General features: G+C 54.1%; 1 protein-coding gene across 5 annotated transcripts; it reads right to left on the minus strand.

Moving 5' to 3' along the window:
* Nucleotides 1-8,500: 8,500 nt before the first annotated feature.
* On the minus strand, nt 8,501-12,826 carry LOC133386910 (E3 ubiquitin-protein ligase RNF182-like). Of its 5 annotated transcripts, none has more exons than XM_061630711.1 (2): nt 11,933-12,068; nt 8,501-10,909 (listed from the first exon to the last, which is right to left on the minus strand). In XM_061630711.1, the coding sequence occupies exon 2, from the start codon at nt 10,877-10,879 to the stop codon at nt 10,139-10,141; it is 741 nt and encodes a 246-aa protein (XP_061486695.1). In that variant the 5' UTR covers nt 10,880-10,909; nt 11,933-12,068; the 3' UTR covers nt 8,501-10,138. The 5 variants fall into 5 exon arrangements, with proteins under 5 accessions (XP_061486695.1, XP_061486694.1, XP_061486697.1 ...); XM_061630710.1 differs by lacking the exon at nt 11,933-12,068 and adding an exon at nt 12,183-12,447 and having other exon boundaries at nt 8,502-10,909; XM_061630713.1 differs by lacking the exon at nt 11,933-12,068 and adding an exon at nt 11,847-11,931 and having other exon boundaries at nt 8,502-10,909.
* Nucleotides 12,827-14,877: the final 2,051 nt, after the last annotated feature.

Below are 14,877 nucleotides of genomic sequence, written 5' to 3' on the forward strand. Positions count from 1 at the left end.
GGAGGCAAAAGTGCCCTTGAATGTTTGGCCAGCAGTGTCAACAGTAGGAGTGGAGGGCCTGGCCTTGTGCCAACAACAGCACTGACCTATGTCTGGGGGGGGTAGGCTGAGTGCCTCCCCACTGTTTTTTTGATGGGGGGAGAATAGGACAGAGCAATACAGTTCAGGCAAGACACAGTATTCGCATATGGCAAAAGCTCTGTGTGAGAGAGGAACGACAAAGGGGCACAGCCACAACAGAGATCTGTTGGGGGGCGGCATCTCCCCCTCCCTCCCCTTTCCTCGGTGCTGGTCAAGGGAGTTCTGTCTCTGTCACTCCACGGGTGGAAGGACACTGACGCTGCTTTCTAAGGCCGCTCAGCCACTGCCACTCCTGAGCAGGATTGGACCCTCAATGTGTCAAGAGAAGCCACCCTCACCTCTTTTCAGTGGAAAATAAATGTTTGTTTGTCTCTTTAAAAATTAAGAATGCAAAAATTGGTTGTTTAAACAATAGAAAGTGGGCCAAGGTGGATGTCCTTTCTTTATGGCATACACCCACCCACACAGAGACTTCCTTTTGTCACTTGTGGTTAGTCAAGGTTTGCAGGGTTTGGGAAAAATACAAAATATTACCAACCCTTAGAAGCTAAAGAGGAGCGAGGGTTTGAGTCACAGGCAGCTTCTTTCGTCCGCCCTGTTGCTCTCCAGCCTGCGTCAGTCACGGAACCAGGCTCTTCAGTGTGGGAATAAATATGTGACAACCATGTGCTCTGATGCGCCGCATGAATAGGCTCTTCGCCTGTGAATGGTCACTAGCTGATTTTTCAGGAGCCAGAGGAGTCCTCATGGCCTGTATGCAGCAGGCCTACCTGGCAATTGCGGCGGAAGCCATATTTTGACACTTGTGAGGGCTCTTCCCTCCAGCAGGACAGCCCAGTGGTGGTGGGGGTGCTCCAGAGAAGCCGGTCTGAGTGGTAGGGGAAGCTGGAGAAGACCTGAAGAGGCAGGGCCTTGCTGAGTGGGCGTTGGGCTGCCCGCCTGTCCTGCTTTCTGGTCTGGAGAAAGACAGGCTTGCTGGGATGAAGGGGCTGGCTGGCTTTTCGGATCAGCCCATCTCCTCGGCTCTTGAGCCAAGGGCTGGCCAGCAGCTGCTCTCTCCTGCTACTGGGATCATCCCTGCATGTGAGGAAGTCCCTCTTCATGCGTAGAAGCACCCTGGCCTGGGGCTGCACCTGTGGGCCTGGGGCCAGGGTGGAGTGAGGTGGGAATGCCCCTGCATGCCCGTGTCATCCCTTTCCTCTTCTGACAGCCCAAGTCAGACCGAGAGGCCTCGGAGGGTGGGGGTGGCCGCAGCCTGGGGCCCAGCACAGTCGTGGTGAGTGCTGAGACCAGGTGGCCAATGGGCCAGCCAACATGGCCTTGTTGCCACTTTTCGGGTTGCATCTCAGCTCCGTATTGCCCAGCAGGTGCCAAGCAGAACATTCAGGATTACAGCGGGCATCTGGCCACGCACTACCTCTGCGTGGAGTCCCTGGCGAGAGCCCCCCCCACACCCTGTAAGAGCCCCCCTGCACTTTTCATACACTTCTACCGGGAGAGGGGGGGTTTCCTTTCAGCTCCCCCTGCTTTGCTCTGTGTGTGTGGAAGGCAGGGAGGCACAGGGGCAGAGCAGGGGGACCCAAATCTGGCCCCCACCCCATGCAACAAGCAGCTGCCATCCTTGATGCCTCTAGTCGGCTGCCCCTCGGAGCCTGGAAGGAGGACCCATACTGAGGGGGGGTCTGAAGGTGTATGCTGGTCTCTTCAGAGCTGGGCCGGTGCGTGGGGAGTGCGGTCAGAACCAGAAGTTGGCCTCTCTTCTCCTGCCCAAGAGCAGCCACCCAGGCCGGTGGTGCTGGGGCTCCGCGAATGACTTGGCAGAAGAGGAGGAAGAGGAGCAGCCGCCCCCTCAGGGGCCTCCACACCACCTTGCCCCACCACCTAGCTACCGGGCAGTGCGCAAGTTCTCTTGCTAGCCAGCCTTTTCTGGGCGCTTGGGCCAGACAGGCAGCACCCCCTTCTTTTCTCAGAGCTGGGGAGTGGCTTAGACTCTGCCCCCCCCCAAGCTACTCTTTTGGCCCCACAGCTTTGGGGCTTTTCTGAGCTCCCCCTTATGCATGCTCTTTGTGGCAACCTGCCAACTACCCTGGCCTCCCTCTGGTGCATGTGGGAGAAGCAGCCTTGAGCCCCTCACCTGTAGCGGTGCTTGCAGCCAAAAAAGACTAGTCATGGCCATCAATTTGAATGGCTTCAAAAGGGGTTTAGACAAATTCATGGAGGAGGAGGAGGGTTAGGCTACCGCTGACACTCTGTGGGTTTGGGGTTCCTGACATCGCTCCCAGACCGACTGGGGCATTTGCCTTGCCAAAGTCATACCTTACAGTGTCTGTCATCTTCCTTTGGGGCAGAGGGGTCCTCTGGCCATGATTTGGGGGGCATCCCACCTACACGCCTGAAGCTGGATCAGAGGCCAAACGTGTCTGTTGCACAAGTGGCCGTGTGGCTGCTCAAATGTGGCAGCGGCTGAGTTGTGCCCACCTGGCCTGCTTGCTGTTTGCCATCTGTGGACACAGCAGTGATTGCGACCAATATTATATCTTCTATGCTGGGGCTATTCCTGGTTTTTATTTGGCTTTCCTTAATAAATGTTCATCTTGTTAAGCACTCTTGAGTTTTCCTCTCAAATGGGATTCGAGACTCTCTTATCCGTGCCACTCCAAGAGTCTACGCTGGGGCGGGTGGGGGGGCTATTCACATATGTTGTCCCCATGTCAGATAGTGTGGCTAGTGGCAACAATCGTACAATCTTTGATTTAAGAACCTACTGAGGGTTGGCTAGATACTCTCTTGAGTATTTAAAATGTCACCCCAGGCCTGAATTGGAAGTCAAGCAAGAGCATCTCCCCATCCCCGCTGGCTGGCTGTGTGTTTTCGGAAACCAGAATCCTGCAATTCTCCTCAGTCTGGGAGTGCTCCTTTCACAACCACCACCACTTCATGCTGGAGAGTTGGAGCCCAGATGCAGTTGCTCCATCAATCAGGGAGCAGCACTCTGCACATGTTCTTTAGTTTATTTCATTATTTATTTGATTTGTATCCCGCACTAAAAACACTTTAAAATATCATAAAAACAGACCCTAAAATACATTAAAACAAAACAGCGTTAAAAACATTTTTTTAAAAAAAACTTTAAAAAAGGGTTAAAAGCATTATTAAAAAACTTATTAAGCAATTCTAACACAGACACAGACTGGGATAGGTCTCAACCTAAAAGGCTTGTTGAAAGACGAAAGTCTTCAAAAGGCGCCGAAAAGATAGCAGAGATGGCAGAGTTAGTTGATACTCAGAAGTAAAAACACTACTTTATAAACCTTTGATCTCCTTCATGTTGTTGTTGTTGTTGTGATGTGCCTTCAAGTTGATTACGACTTATGGCGACCTATGAATCAGTGACCTCCAATAGCATCTGTTGTGAACCACCCTGCTCAGCTCTTGTAAGTTCAGGTCTGTGGCTTCCTTGATGGAATCAATCCATCTCTTGTTTGGCCTTCCTCTTTTTCTACTCCCTGCTGTTTTCCCCAGCATTATTGTCTTTTCTAATGAATCATGTCTTTTCATTATGTGTCCAAAGTATGATAACCTCAGTTTCATCATTTTAGCTTCTAGTGATAGTTCTGGTTTAATTTGTTCTAACACCCAATTATTTGTCTTTTTCACAGTCCATAGTATGAGCAAACCTCTCCTCCAACACCACGTTTCAAATGAGTTGATTTTTCTCTTATTATTTTTTGCTTGTTTGCCACCCTGAACTCCTTTGGGACGAAAGGCAGGATATGAATTTAACAAACAAAGAAACACAACTTCAGCCAGCCCCAGCCAGCACAGTCCTATGATGCCAGGGCTGATGGGAGCTGCCTTCCAAAACAGCGAGAGGGTGCTGGGTTGGGGAAGGCCGGACAAAGCTCTGGCCAAATGCCAAATAAAGCTGTGGCTGCTGCGGCTTTATGCTGAGTTACAAGATGGGCTCCCTAACCAGCAGCCCAAGATTGCTTGCTTGGAGTGACTGTGACTCTCCCAGGGCCTAGGCCAAGACAGAGAGTCCTTCCCTCTCGTTGCCTGTTCTTTGAGATCCTTTCGACAAGTCGCTGGGGAATGGAAGGAGAGGGCTTCCACACACAGCGCAACTGGATCATAACAGGCAGATATCCCTGTGTCGGAAGTATCTTGCGGGAAGGGAGTCTCGGGGAATGAGGCACACAGCGTGATGAGAGAGGAAGTTCTAGGCTTAATAGACAAATAAAAAATGTCAAATTGCTGGGTCTGGATGGCAATCAATCAAAGAACTCAAATGTGAAATTGCTAACAAAAATATGTAATTTGTCACTCAGATCTGCCTCCATACCGGAGGACTGGAAAGTGGCCTGTGTAATATTAATTTTTTAAAAGGGATCCAGGGGAGATCCCAGAAATTACAGGCCGGTTAGCTTAACAGCTGTCCCAGGAAAACTGGTGGAAAGTATGGTTAAAGATAAAACAGCCAAGCATGTACAAGAACGAGCCCTGCTGAAGCAGAACCAGCATGGCTTCTGCAAGGGTACGTCCTGTCTCACTAGCCTATTAGAGTTCTTTGAGGGTGTCAACAAGCATGAGACAGATACCCTGGACCTAAGTTGTTCAAGGCTTTGTAAATTAATACAAGGATCTTGAACCCAGCCAGGTACCAGACGGGCAGCCAGTGCAGATGTTTTAAGAGTGGTGTCACATGTCGGCCATGTGCTCCCATCAGCAATGAGGCTACCATATTTGGACCAGCTGGAGCTTTCGAACCAGGGCCAACGGCAGACCCACATAGAGCGCATTGCAGTAATCCAGCCTCGGGGTTACCAATGCATGGACTACAGGGATGTAGAAAGTGGAGTCCCCCAAGGATCAGTACTGGGAAGTGTGCAATGATGCTGGTCAAAGCTGTGCTTCCCAGCCCTGTGCTAAAAAATGGATGCTTCTCTTCACAATCTGGAGATGTTTAAAAATGACACACTGCAGGCCTTGTGGTGACTTCTCAGAAGGTGATCTTTGAGTCCAGGGAGGAATATATGGCAGAGATCTGGCCCCAAACCATAAAAACATGACTAGAGCCGTGTGGCTGTCTGTCTAGCTCAGCATCCTCACAATGGCTAACCAGCTGCCCATTATGGGAAGCCCTTAAAGCAAGCAGAGCTTGAGCACAAGAGCATTCCCCCAGCCCTTGTGAGTCCTACCAACTGGTATTTAGGGTGTTACTTAACCAGAGTTAACACCAGCACTTTGAACTGGGCCCAGAAAGAGACTGGCAGCAAGTGCAGATGGCAAAACATTTCTGTAATAACATTCTTCCTGCCCTGCTTTGGACTAACTGAAGTTTCCAGACCATTTTCAAAGGCAGCCGTACATGTGATGCTTTGAAGTATCAAACTGCGCTAGTTCTGTTGTGGCTGAACAGAATGGTACATCAGCCTAAGCTGCCGAAAGGTTCTCCAGGGCCACGGAGGCCAGCTATGCCTCCAGTGACATGAGCACCCCCAAACAATGAGCCAGTCCCTTTACGGGGACTATGACCCCCCTCCAGAGAAGAGTGACCACCACGGCCAGTCAGCCTGCCAGGGAAAGCATTGCCTAAAACCTCCTGTGTCTTGTCTTGTTGGGGTCTCTGTTTATTGGCCCTCATCCAGCCCATGACTGTGTTCAGGCCACCCAGTGCTGCACTCACCTGGGACTGACGACAAGGACAGGTGGTGGCCGTTCTCAGTCCACAGCCCCAGGTGACATCTCCTGCCGTTTTCATCTGATAGATGTTCATCAGCATAGAGTATACCACAGACATCTGCAGAGCCCCCCACGTAACTGCCAAGGGTTACAGCAGCCCTCCCACAGCAGGACCTTCTGGAAGTGACCGTCCAAGTAGGGGCAGGACCACAGCAAGCAACATGGACCCCCCTCCCCCAGTGCCCGCTGCAGACCACCCGTCCAGGAAGAGCTCTAGGCCCTGCTGCTTGAAAGGTACAACAGGCTTTAACTGCATTCGCTCCTGCTGCTTTTCTTTCAGGCACAGGCACAGCTGACGTTTTTGTAGTTGTGTCCATGTAGATCCATTAACTTGCTGAGCCTTTCATAGAATCATAGGATAGTAGAGTTGGAAGGGACCCATAAGGCCATCAACCCCCTGCTCAGTGCAGGAATCCAAATCAAAGCATTCCCAACAGATGGCTGTCCAGCTGCCTCTTGAAGGCCTCCAGTGTCGGAGAGCCCACACCTCTCTAGGTCATTGGTTCCATTGTCGTATGGCTCTCTTTGTTGACTTGAGCCATCCTTGTGACAAAGCTGGTGCTGTTGGGGGCTCTGCTGCTCACAGCCACTCTCTTTGTGGTTCTGGGTCTCAGCCCTGTGAGCCGCCTGGGGGATCCACCCTGCTATGGCCTGCCCTGTCCTCAACTTGCCCTTCTGTGGCCAGGCACACCCGAGGACCCATCACGGGCCAAGGCAGCCCCCGCCTGGGAGACCAGGGCAGCACTCAAGGCCTGGCTGGGCAGCACCCGAAGACCCCCTGCCTCAGCAAGGGTGAAAAGGTCCTGCTGGCCACCGTGAGCCAGATGACCCTGGTGCAGGTCTCTACGTGGTTTGCCAATACCTGCCGTCGCCTGAAGAAGGAGAACCGGGCATGCTGAGGGGGCCAGGTCCCCAAGGCCAATGGCGGGAAGAGGAAGACAGTAGTAAGGGAGAGGCTGGGGGGGAGCAGTCCCCAGCCCCCCTCAGCCAAGAATAAAGCTCATCGTGTAGTCCGGCAGCGCTGGCAGGGCCTGGCTGAACGCCCAGCAGCGGCAAGGACTGCCCTCCTCTCTTCCGCCTGCCACACCTGATGTTCAGAGACTGCCCGCCAAGCGCAGGGTTTGCTGTGTGGCTGATGTGGCCCCCAGCCCGGCCAGGATGCAGTCTGAGGAGCTGCAGAGCTCCAAAATGGATGCTTGTGGAAGGAGAGGCCCTCTTTGCTGGGGAAATCTGGCTTGCTTGGGGGTTGCCTGCAGTCTTATTCCATATGGGGCAGGCAGCCCAGGGAAACCAGTTGGGGGTGTGGGGTGCACTGAAGGGGGGGACTGGGCCCAGGGGGTGATGCCAGATGAGGACTGAGGGGTGTGGAGGGGCCCTTTTTGACTGGTTGTGTCAATGCTCCAAACAGCTGTACAGATGGCACCTGGTGGGTAGTGGGTGACATCAGGAGGAAGAAAGTGGCAATCTCTCCCCCCCCCCGAACATTTGCCCTTGTTAAACTCTCCTGGGGGAAAAAGTAGGTGTGCCCAGCTATAAGGCCAGTGTGAGGATGGCTGTGATGTGGTGCTTCCAAAAGGCTTTATGAGGGAGGAGACTGGCAAGGTGGCCCATGCTGCCCCCTGCTGGACGGGCAATCCTTGGGTCACGGGACGCAGAAGGAGCATCTTCATAGAATCATAGATTTGGAAGGGGCCTATAAGGCCATCAAGTCCAACCCCCTGCTCAGTGCAGGAATCCAAATCAAAGCATTCCCGACAGATGGCTGTCTAGCTGTCTCTTGAATGCCTCCAGTGTCAGAGAGCCCACCACCTCCCTAGGTCATTGATTTCATTGTCGTAGGGTTCTAACAGTTAGGAAGTTTTTCCTGATGTGGAGGAGGAAGCAACCCTGTGACATGCAAGGGAACCAAATGGCCAGAAAGTGGAGATGCCAGCCAGCCAGCAGGACCCATGATGTGTCTGACTTCCTCCTCTCAAATGGGACCTCACCTCTGAAGCACTCCCCACCGTCCTGGCCATCTTCACGGAAGACCACCTTCCTCACACCGCAGCAACTCTTCTCCCATGCCAAACAGCCCCACAACCCAGCTCACATGGCGGGTCCTTTGCAAACTGCTACTTCGCCTGAGCTGTTGCTCCTCCCCCCCCCGCACCACCCCAATTCTTCCTCTTCCCCCAAATGTGGCAGCAGTCAGCCAGTCTTAGAGCTTCCTTGAGTGCTGGCCACCATTCTTGGTCGTGGGTTCTTGTGTGGCCAGCCACCCCTTTTTAGGTCATGGTTGGTTGTCATATAAAAGTATGCTGCAAGACAGCCATTGCCAACCTGGTGCCCTCCACACGTTTGGGACTGCAGCTCCCATGCCATGCTGGCAGGGGCTGATGGGAGTTGCAGTGCAGAGCATCAGGAGAGCGCCACGTTGGCAAAGGCTGCTATAAGGCTTCCAGATTAACATCCTGCAGTTGTAGAGGGTGCTCTCCAGCCTTTGGGAGGAAGAGAAAGATAGAGAGTTAATTAATTAATCAATTGTCAGGGAGTGATAAAGAGCAGCAGGTGGGCACTGATGGGCTTGTACCTGCTCAGTCAGGACCCACCAAGGATTCTGGGCTGCTCTAGCCAGCCAGTGCTCTGGCAGTGAGGGGGGGAGCACTGGAAGACTCACATAAATCTTTAGCTCCTTGGCAACCCCTTCTTTGTTTTCTCACACAGCCTCTGGGACCACCTGAACGGACTCAGTAGGGATGAGCCACGGATGAAGAAGATCCACAGACGTGAAGTGCTCTTTTGCCATCACAGTAAGACTGGCAAAACCAGAATTTGCACACAGAATGCCAATGGAGAACACAGACACTGTTTGGGGGGGGCACTGTTCTGCTGGTTTTAATGGCATGGGGGCTGGAAACAAAAACAGCATTTCCTTTCACCCTTTTGACGAGCGTAATGAATCGAGCGAGCCAGGCCTTGAGACTGACACGCAGGAGGTTGTGACTTGGGAGAAAGGCCAAGGGACCGAGCACCCTTAGGTGGGGCACCTCTTCTTCTTACAGGCTTGCTTCTAGCCTCAGCAGATTGCTAAATATACTCTACAGAACATGCTGGGGTGGGGGTGTCTCTGACTTCTGAAATGCCCTGGCTACATTCTCCCCTCCCCAAAAGCACCCCCTTTACACCCTGTGTCTTGTTTGTAAGGTTAATCTCTCTGGACCCACTAGGTGTGATCAGCTCAAGGGGGGTGGGGTGAGCCAGCAGATGTCAAGGGAGCAGCAGGTAGCCACATCAAGGTGTGCAAGTGGAGGACCTTGCTTGTTCCCACGCCAGCCCCAGGCCGTTGCTCAGCGGAGTGGGGTGGGGGCTGCCTCCCCCTTGCCACAAGCCTTGCCATCCCCTGCTCTGCTAGACAGATGCAGACAGAGAAGGGGGAAGCAGCACTCCACAGGTGGATGGCCCGTGCCACCTTCTACATCCTGGGCACCCCACCCTTGCGATTCTCTCCCCCCTCCAACAAGGCCTCCCAATGTACCTGTTCAAGAGAGGCAGGATCAATACACAAAAGAGCAGAGCAGCCCTGTGGCTGGCTTAGACCAAGCTGCAGCCTCATGTACTCCAGCACCAGATGGCTCCAGAAAGCTGAAAGGGAGGAAGGTGATGGGCACCTGCTGTTGAGAGGAACGCTGCCCCTGATTATGGAGGTTGTTTAGAATTGTGGCTAATGGCTCTTGGCAGGCCTCTCCTCTCCTTCCTTCAATGAATATGGGTGCTGGTGAGTAATAAATGTGAACAACCTGCCAGCTTCCAATGATTGGGTGCCTCAGTATTGTCGTACTTGAGAAGACCTAATTTTGTCAGAATTGACTGAAGTTGGAGGTCTTATTTGTGGAGTGAAGTATTTAATAAAAGAACACGTCTATGAACATCTCAATGTGAAATTATGTGCTCTCCACTGCAAGGAAAAATATATTTTGACATGAATAAATTCTCTGATACCCATGTTGCTAGACCTCATGAATGTCTGGCTGTTTCTTCACCATGCTAGAAGTCCATTGTCCACATATGAAAAACAACCGGCTGCGCTTTCAGCTTTGAGATGCAGAAGGGCATGCACAATGCCCAGGCTCTTGTCCGAGGTGGGGCTGCCCCTTGGACATCTGGGCCCCACGAGGCCTCTGCATGACAGGCTGATGTTCAGACCGGCTTCCAAGAGGGGTGGCTGGGACTATGTGAGTGGAGGGGCCAGGAGAGTGAGGTGTCTCTTGGGCGCTTCCAGGAGGCCCACCCGGGCCTTGACTCCTGCCAGAATGCACTCTTCCCACCAGGCAGTTCAAGAAGGGAAGCTGAAGATCTCATGGCACAAGCACTGGCACAAGCTGTAGAAGACGCAGAGGATGAGGGTGGAAGGCACCAGGCTGACCAAGATGATGCCCAGGTTGAGGCGTTTCACGAGGAGAAGGTAGATGCCAAAGGGCAGGGAGCTGAAGTACACTAGGCAGAGGACGCCCAGGAGGAAGCGAGGGAAGGCACGCCAGGCAGGGCAGGGCAGGCACTTGTCCAGGGAGGCGGGGCAGGGCAGGGAAGCCACGCTGGGCGGGCGGTACAGCCGCATGACATCTAGGACCCCCACCCCCTCGGGGGCCGCCATGTCCTCGGGCATCTCCAGGAGGGTGATGACCAGGCAGTCCGAGGAGGAGCTGTGCTTGCCGCCCGCAAACGGCTCCAGGATACTGGGGCACAGGAGCACCTCCGGAGCCGGGCCCCCTTGCTTCCGGGCCCGCTCCCGGCAGCTCAGCAGGGCCAGCACCTGCCCGTCATCCTGCAGCTGGCCCACGTCCTTGTCCGGCAGCAGCATCTCCTGGCGGCAGAAGGGGCAGCTGAGGCACCCAGGGGACTCGCCAACGTCCACCATCTTGCGTAGGCACCGGGTGCACATGCGGTGGCGGCAGCTCAGCAGCTTTGGCCGACGGCTGCGCCCATCAAAGCGCTCGTAGCAGATCTTGCACTCCATCTCAGGCGCTGTGAAGACCAGCGGCTGGGATCCCCCCGCCTTTCCTATGGGGAGGGACATGCTGGCCCAAGTGATGAAGCGGAACGCTGGCTGCGGGAGCAGAAGGAAACAGGCCTTTAGAACATGCGTCCTACCCACTTCCAGGGCCTTCCCTGTGCGGCTGCCAGATTTCAGACTCGGGGTTTGGGCTCATTGGTGAGGTTCAGTGGGACAGCAACAGTTCTGCATGCCCAAAGTCCCAGGATCAATCTCTGGCAGCATCTCCAGGTAGGTCTGGGAATGTCCTCTGCCTGAAAGCCTGAAGCCAGTTAGTACTGACAATACTAAGCTAGACAGACCAATAGCCTGATTCAGTAGAAGACATCTTCCCAGGCTCCTATAGCAGTGGCTAGTCTCAGACTGTGACCTTTAACTGTTAGGTCTAGGATTTTTTAAAAACTCTACTTAAAAAAAAAGAAGGGAAATGGCACAAGAAGTTTTTTAAAAGCTTCCCCCTGCCGCATTTCTATTTTTTCCTCATTGAAGTAACTAGGAGGAGGTACACCCCCCTGAAGTGTGTGTGGGGGGGCCCACTGCCTTCCCCTTTCTGCGCCTGCATCCCCATTGTCCTGGGCCTTCCCGTCTCTGATTCTGCAGCTCTACTCCTGGGCCACATCCCTCGGCCAGCCACCCTCCTCCCTGCCGGCCTTGTCCCTTGGGTCTCAGGCTTTGGGGTGCTGGAGACCTGGCTGCAGGGACCTTCGAGGCTGGGACACGCGACCCCCTGAGCACCAGGCCTTGAAGAGGCTGGAAAGGGGGGTCAGCTGATCCCGAGGGCCAGGGGGGCCTCCTGCAAGCTGCTGCCTCAGGCAGAGATCCTCGGCACATCAGCAGAGCCTGCCGGATGAGGCCAGCGGCCAGCCAGAGGCCCGTGGGAGCCCGCAAGAGGCCTCTCCGCTCCGGCGGTGCCCAGCAACTGGTCTCCAGAAGCGCGCCGGAGGAAGGTGCCCTCCCTAGCGCGCCGTCCGCGCTGATCCCGCCGCTGCACCTGGAACTCCTCCCCAGCCCAGAGGCCCGCCTCCCGATGGCAGGCTGCGGGTCTGCCCCACCGCGGAAGAGCCACCGGCGCCTTGCCTGTAGGGCACAGCGAGGGGCGAGGGGCTCGGAGGCTGAGGGCAGGAGGGACTTAGGCGGCGAAGAGAGGCGCCCCGGGCGAGTCCGCCGGGCCAGCCAGCCCCAGCCAGGGCTCCCCCTGGAGGAGCTGCGCCGCCTTAAGGCAGGCAGGCAGCAAGCAGGCAGCAAGCAGGCAGGGCGGGGCAGAGCCCTCCCCCTCCGCAGCGCCCCCCCCCCCCGCCGGCCGCGACAAAGCCAGGCGGCTCCCTACCTGGCGCGCTCTGGGGCCCGGGGCAAGCGGAGGCTCCTCGCCCGGTGGCCCGTCTGCTGCTGCCTCCTCCGCCGCCGCCTCCTCCGGCGCCCGCTGCAGCCGCACCCCGACGCTCGCACGCCCCGGGCATCCGCCTCGCCGTTGCCATGGCAACAGAGCCAGAGCCGGGATGGCGGCGGCGCCGTTTGGCCAGGAGCCTCCCCGGAAACACGGCCAGATGCCGCGGGCCGGAGAGGCGGGGAGAGGCTGGCGGAGCTCCCGGGACCCCCTGCGCCGCTGGCCGGAGTTTCAGCCCGAGCCGAGCCCAACCACCGCCGGACCCCCCCCCCTCCTATTTCTCCCCCCACCAATGATGACGGTATGACATTTCTCCAGCCGGTCAGGGGTCCGGGTGACCTTGGGCCCGTCACAGCATCTCACTCTAGCCGCCCTCACAGGGTTGGTGTGAGGATAACATGGAGGAAAGGCGAGATATAAATGCAATACAGGAATAGTTATATCATCATCACGCCCCAGGGCTGTCAGAGTGGCAAGAAGCCACGAAATACCAAGTCATCAGGACTGCGCCTGCATCTCCATCAGGACTCCTCTCTTGTTTTCGTCCACACAGGCTCTCCCTGCAGCCTCAGTGCTGGCCCGGCAGACTGGAGATGGCATCCAACCAAGGCTGCAATCCTAGCCCTACTTATCTAGCAGTAAGCCGCATTGAACATGCTAGGACTTACTTCTGAGTAACAGTTAGGATTACATATAAATCACATTGAGAACAGACCCATTGAAATCAATGGACTGAAATTCCTGTTGACAAGTCTATTCATTTCAGCCGGCCTGTTCTTGGTACTATTGAAAAAGATTTCTGACTATCTACACCTACTTTATTTCACAAAATTTATATACCACTTGAATATAAAGACCTCTACATGGTTTGCAAAAAACATTACCAATAAAACAGTTAAAAACAAGTAATTAAAAACACATTTAAAACAATTAAAATGGCTGCTAACTAAAAAGATTAAAAGACTAACATCTGTGTGTCTAGAAAGGCTTGCTTAAACAGAAAAGTTTCAAGCAGGCGCCGAAAGGAATACACTAAGGCACCTGCCTGATGTCAGTAGGCAGGGAGTTCCAAAGAGCAGGTGCAGGTGCACTAAAAGAACAATTTCTTACAAGTATTATGTGGCACCTGTAAGAGCCAGTTCCACAGGGCGAAGTGCTTGAGTGGGCACATAAGGGATAAGGTGGTCCCACAAGTAAAGTGGTCCCAAGCTGTTAAGGGTTAGTCGTAACACCTTGAACTTGGCCTGATAAATTGGCAACCAATGCAGATCTCCGAGCAGAGGTGTTATATGCTGACAGGGTCTCATCCTCAGCAATCTGGCTGCAGCATTCTGTACTATCCGCAGTTTCCAGGGTCAAAGGCAAAGGAAGCCCTTCATAGAGAGCATTGCAGTAATCCAGACTTGAAGTCACCAGTGCCTGGTGGCCAAGCTCTTCCAGTCCAGAAATGGTCACAGTTGTCTCACTGGGTGCAGCTGATAAAAGGCACTTCTAGCCACCGAGATTACCTGGGCCTCCAGTGACTGAGCTGGGTCCAGAAGCACCCCCAGACAGCATACCTGCTCCTTCAGCATGTGCAACCCCATCCAGGGCAGGCAACCCACCAATTTCTTGGGCACAGGAACCACTCACTCACAGCGTCTCCTCCTTGCCAGGATTCAAGGTTAGCTTATTTTCCTGCATCCATCCAGGCACTGCATCCAGGCACTGGTCCAAGGCCCGCACAGCCTCTCCTGATTTGGCTGTTATGGAGAAGTAGGGCTGAGGGTCATCAGCATACAAATGTCACCTTGCCCCCAACTCCTAAAGGCCACTCCCAGCGGCTTCATATAGATATTAAGAGGACTGGGGATAAAATGGTACCCTGCAGCATTCCACAGCAGTGGACCAAAAAACCATCACCCAAGGCTACTCTCTGGCCTGGCCTGTAGGTAGGGCTGGAATCACTGTCAACTGTTGGAAGTGTGGCGAGAGCAACGCCTGTTTGGTTCTCTCTGCATGCCTAAGGAGAGATAGAGAGGGGGCCCTCCAGCTGGCTAGGCTTGCCTATCTATATGTGAGCTCTTCTCTACATGTCCTCCTTCCGTCACAAACTGATACGCTCAGGGAAGCTGACCTCACCTCCATCCTCTTCTTCCTCCTCCTCGGGCCAGTTGAGGGACAGCAGGGATCTTCCCATTCTCATTTTCTCTAGCTTGGGGTCAAGGACCAAGCCTGGCCATTGCGCCTCCAGCTTAAGTTAGTCAACTGGAACTAGAGCCTTTGTGGCATAGAGGTTAGAGTGTTGGACTATGATCTGGGAGACCAGGGTTCGAATCCCCACCCAGCCACAAAGCTCAATGGGTGACCTTGGGCCAGTCACTGCCTCTCAGCCCCAGAGGGAGGCAATAGTAAACCCCCTTTGAATACCGCTTACCATGAAAACCATATTCATAGCCTCACCGTAAGTCGGGATTGACTTGAAGGCAGTCCATTTCATTTTTTTCATGTACTTCTATTAATAAAGTGGTCTTTCCTTATTTTGAAACCAGTCTAAAATCTGAGTGCTTCACATCAAGGTAAAAACTTTTCTCTCTGGTAAACCACCCACACTCATGCTGCACAGAAACACTGAGCGAGGTACGCTCAGTGAATAACT

The sequence above is a fragment of the Rhineura floridana genome, chromosome 6, assembly GCF_030035675.1.
Source record: "Rhineura floridana isolate rRhiFlo1 chromosome 6, rRhiFlo1.hap2, whole genome shotgun sequence".
NCBI lineage: Eukaryota > Metazoa > Chordata > Lepidosauria > Squamata > Rhineuridae > Rhineura > Rhineura floridana.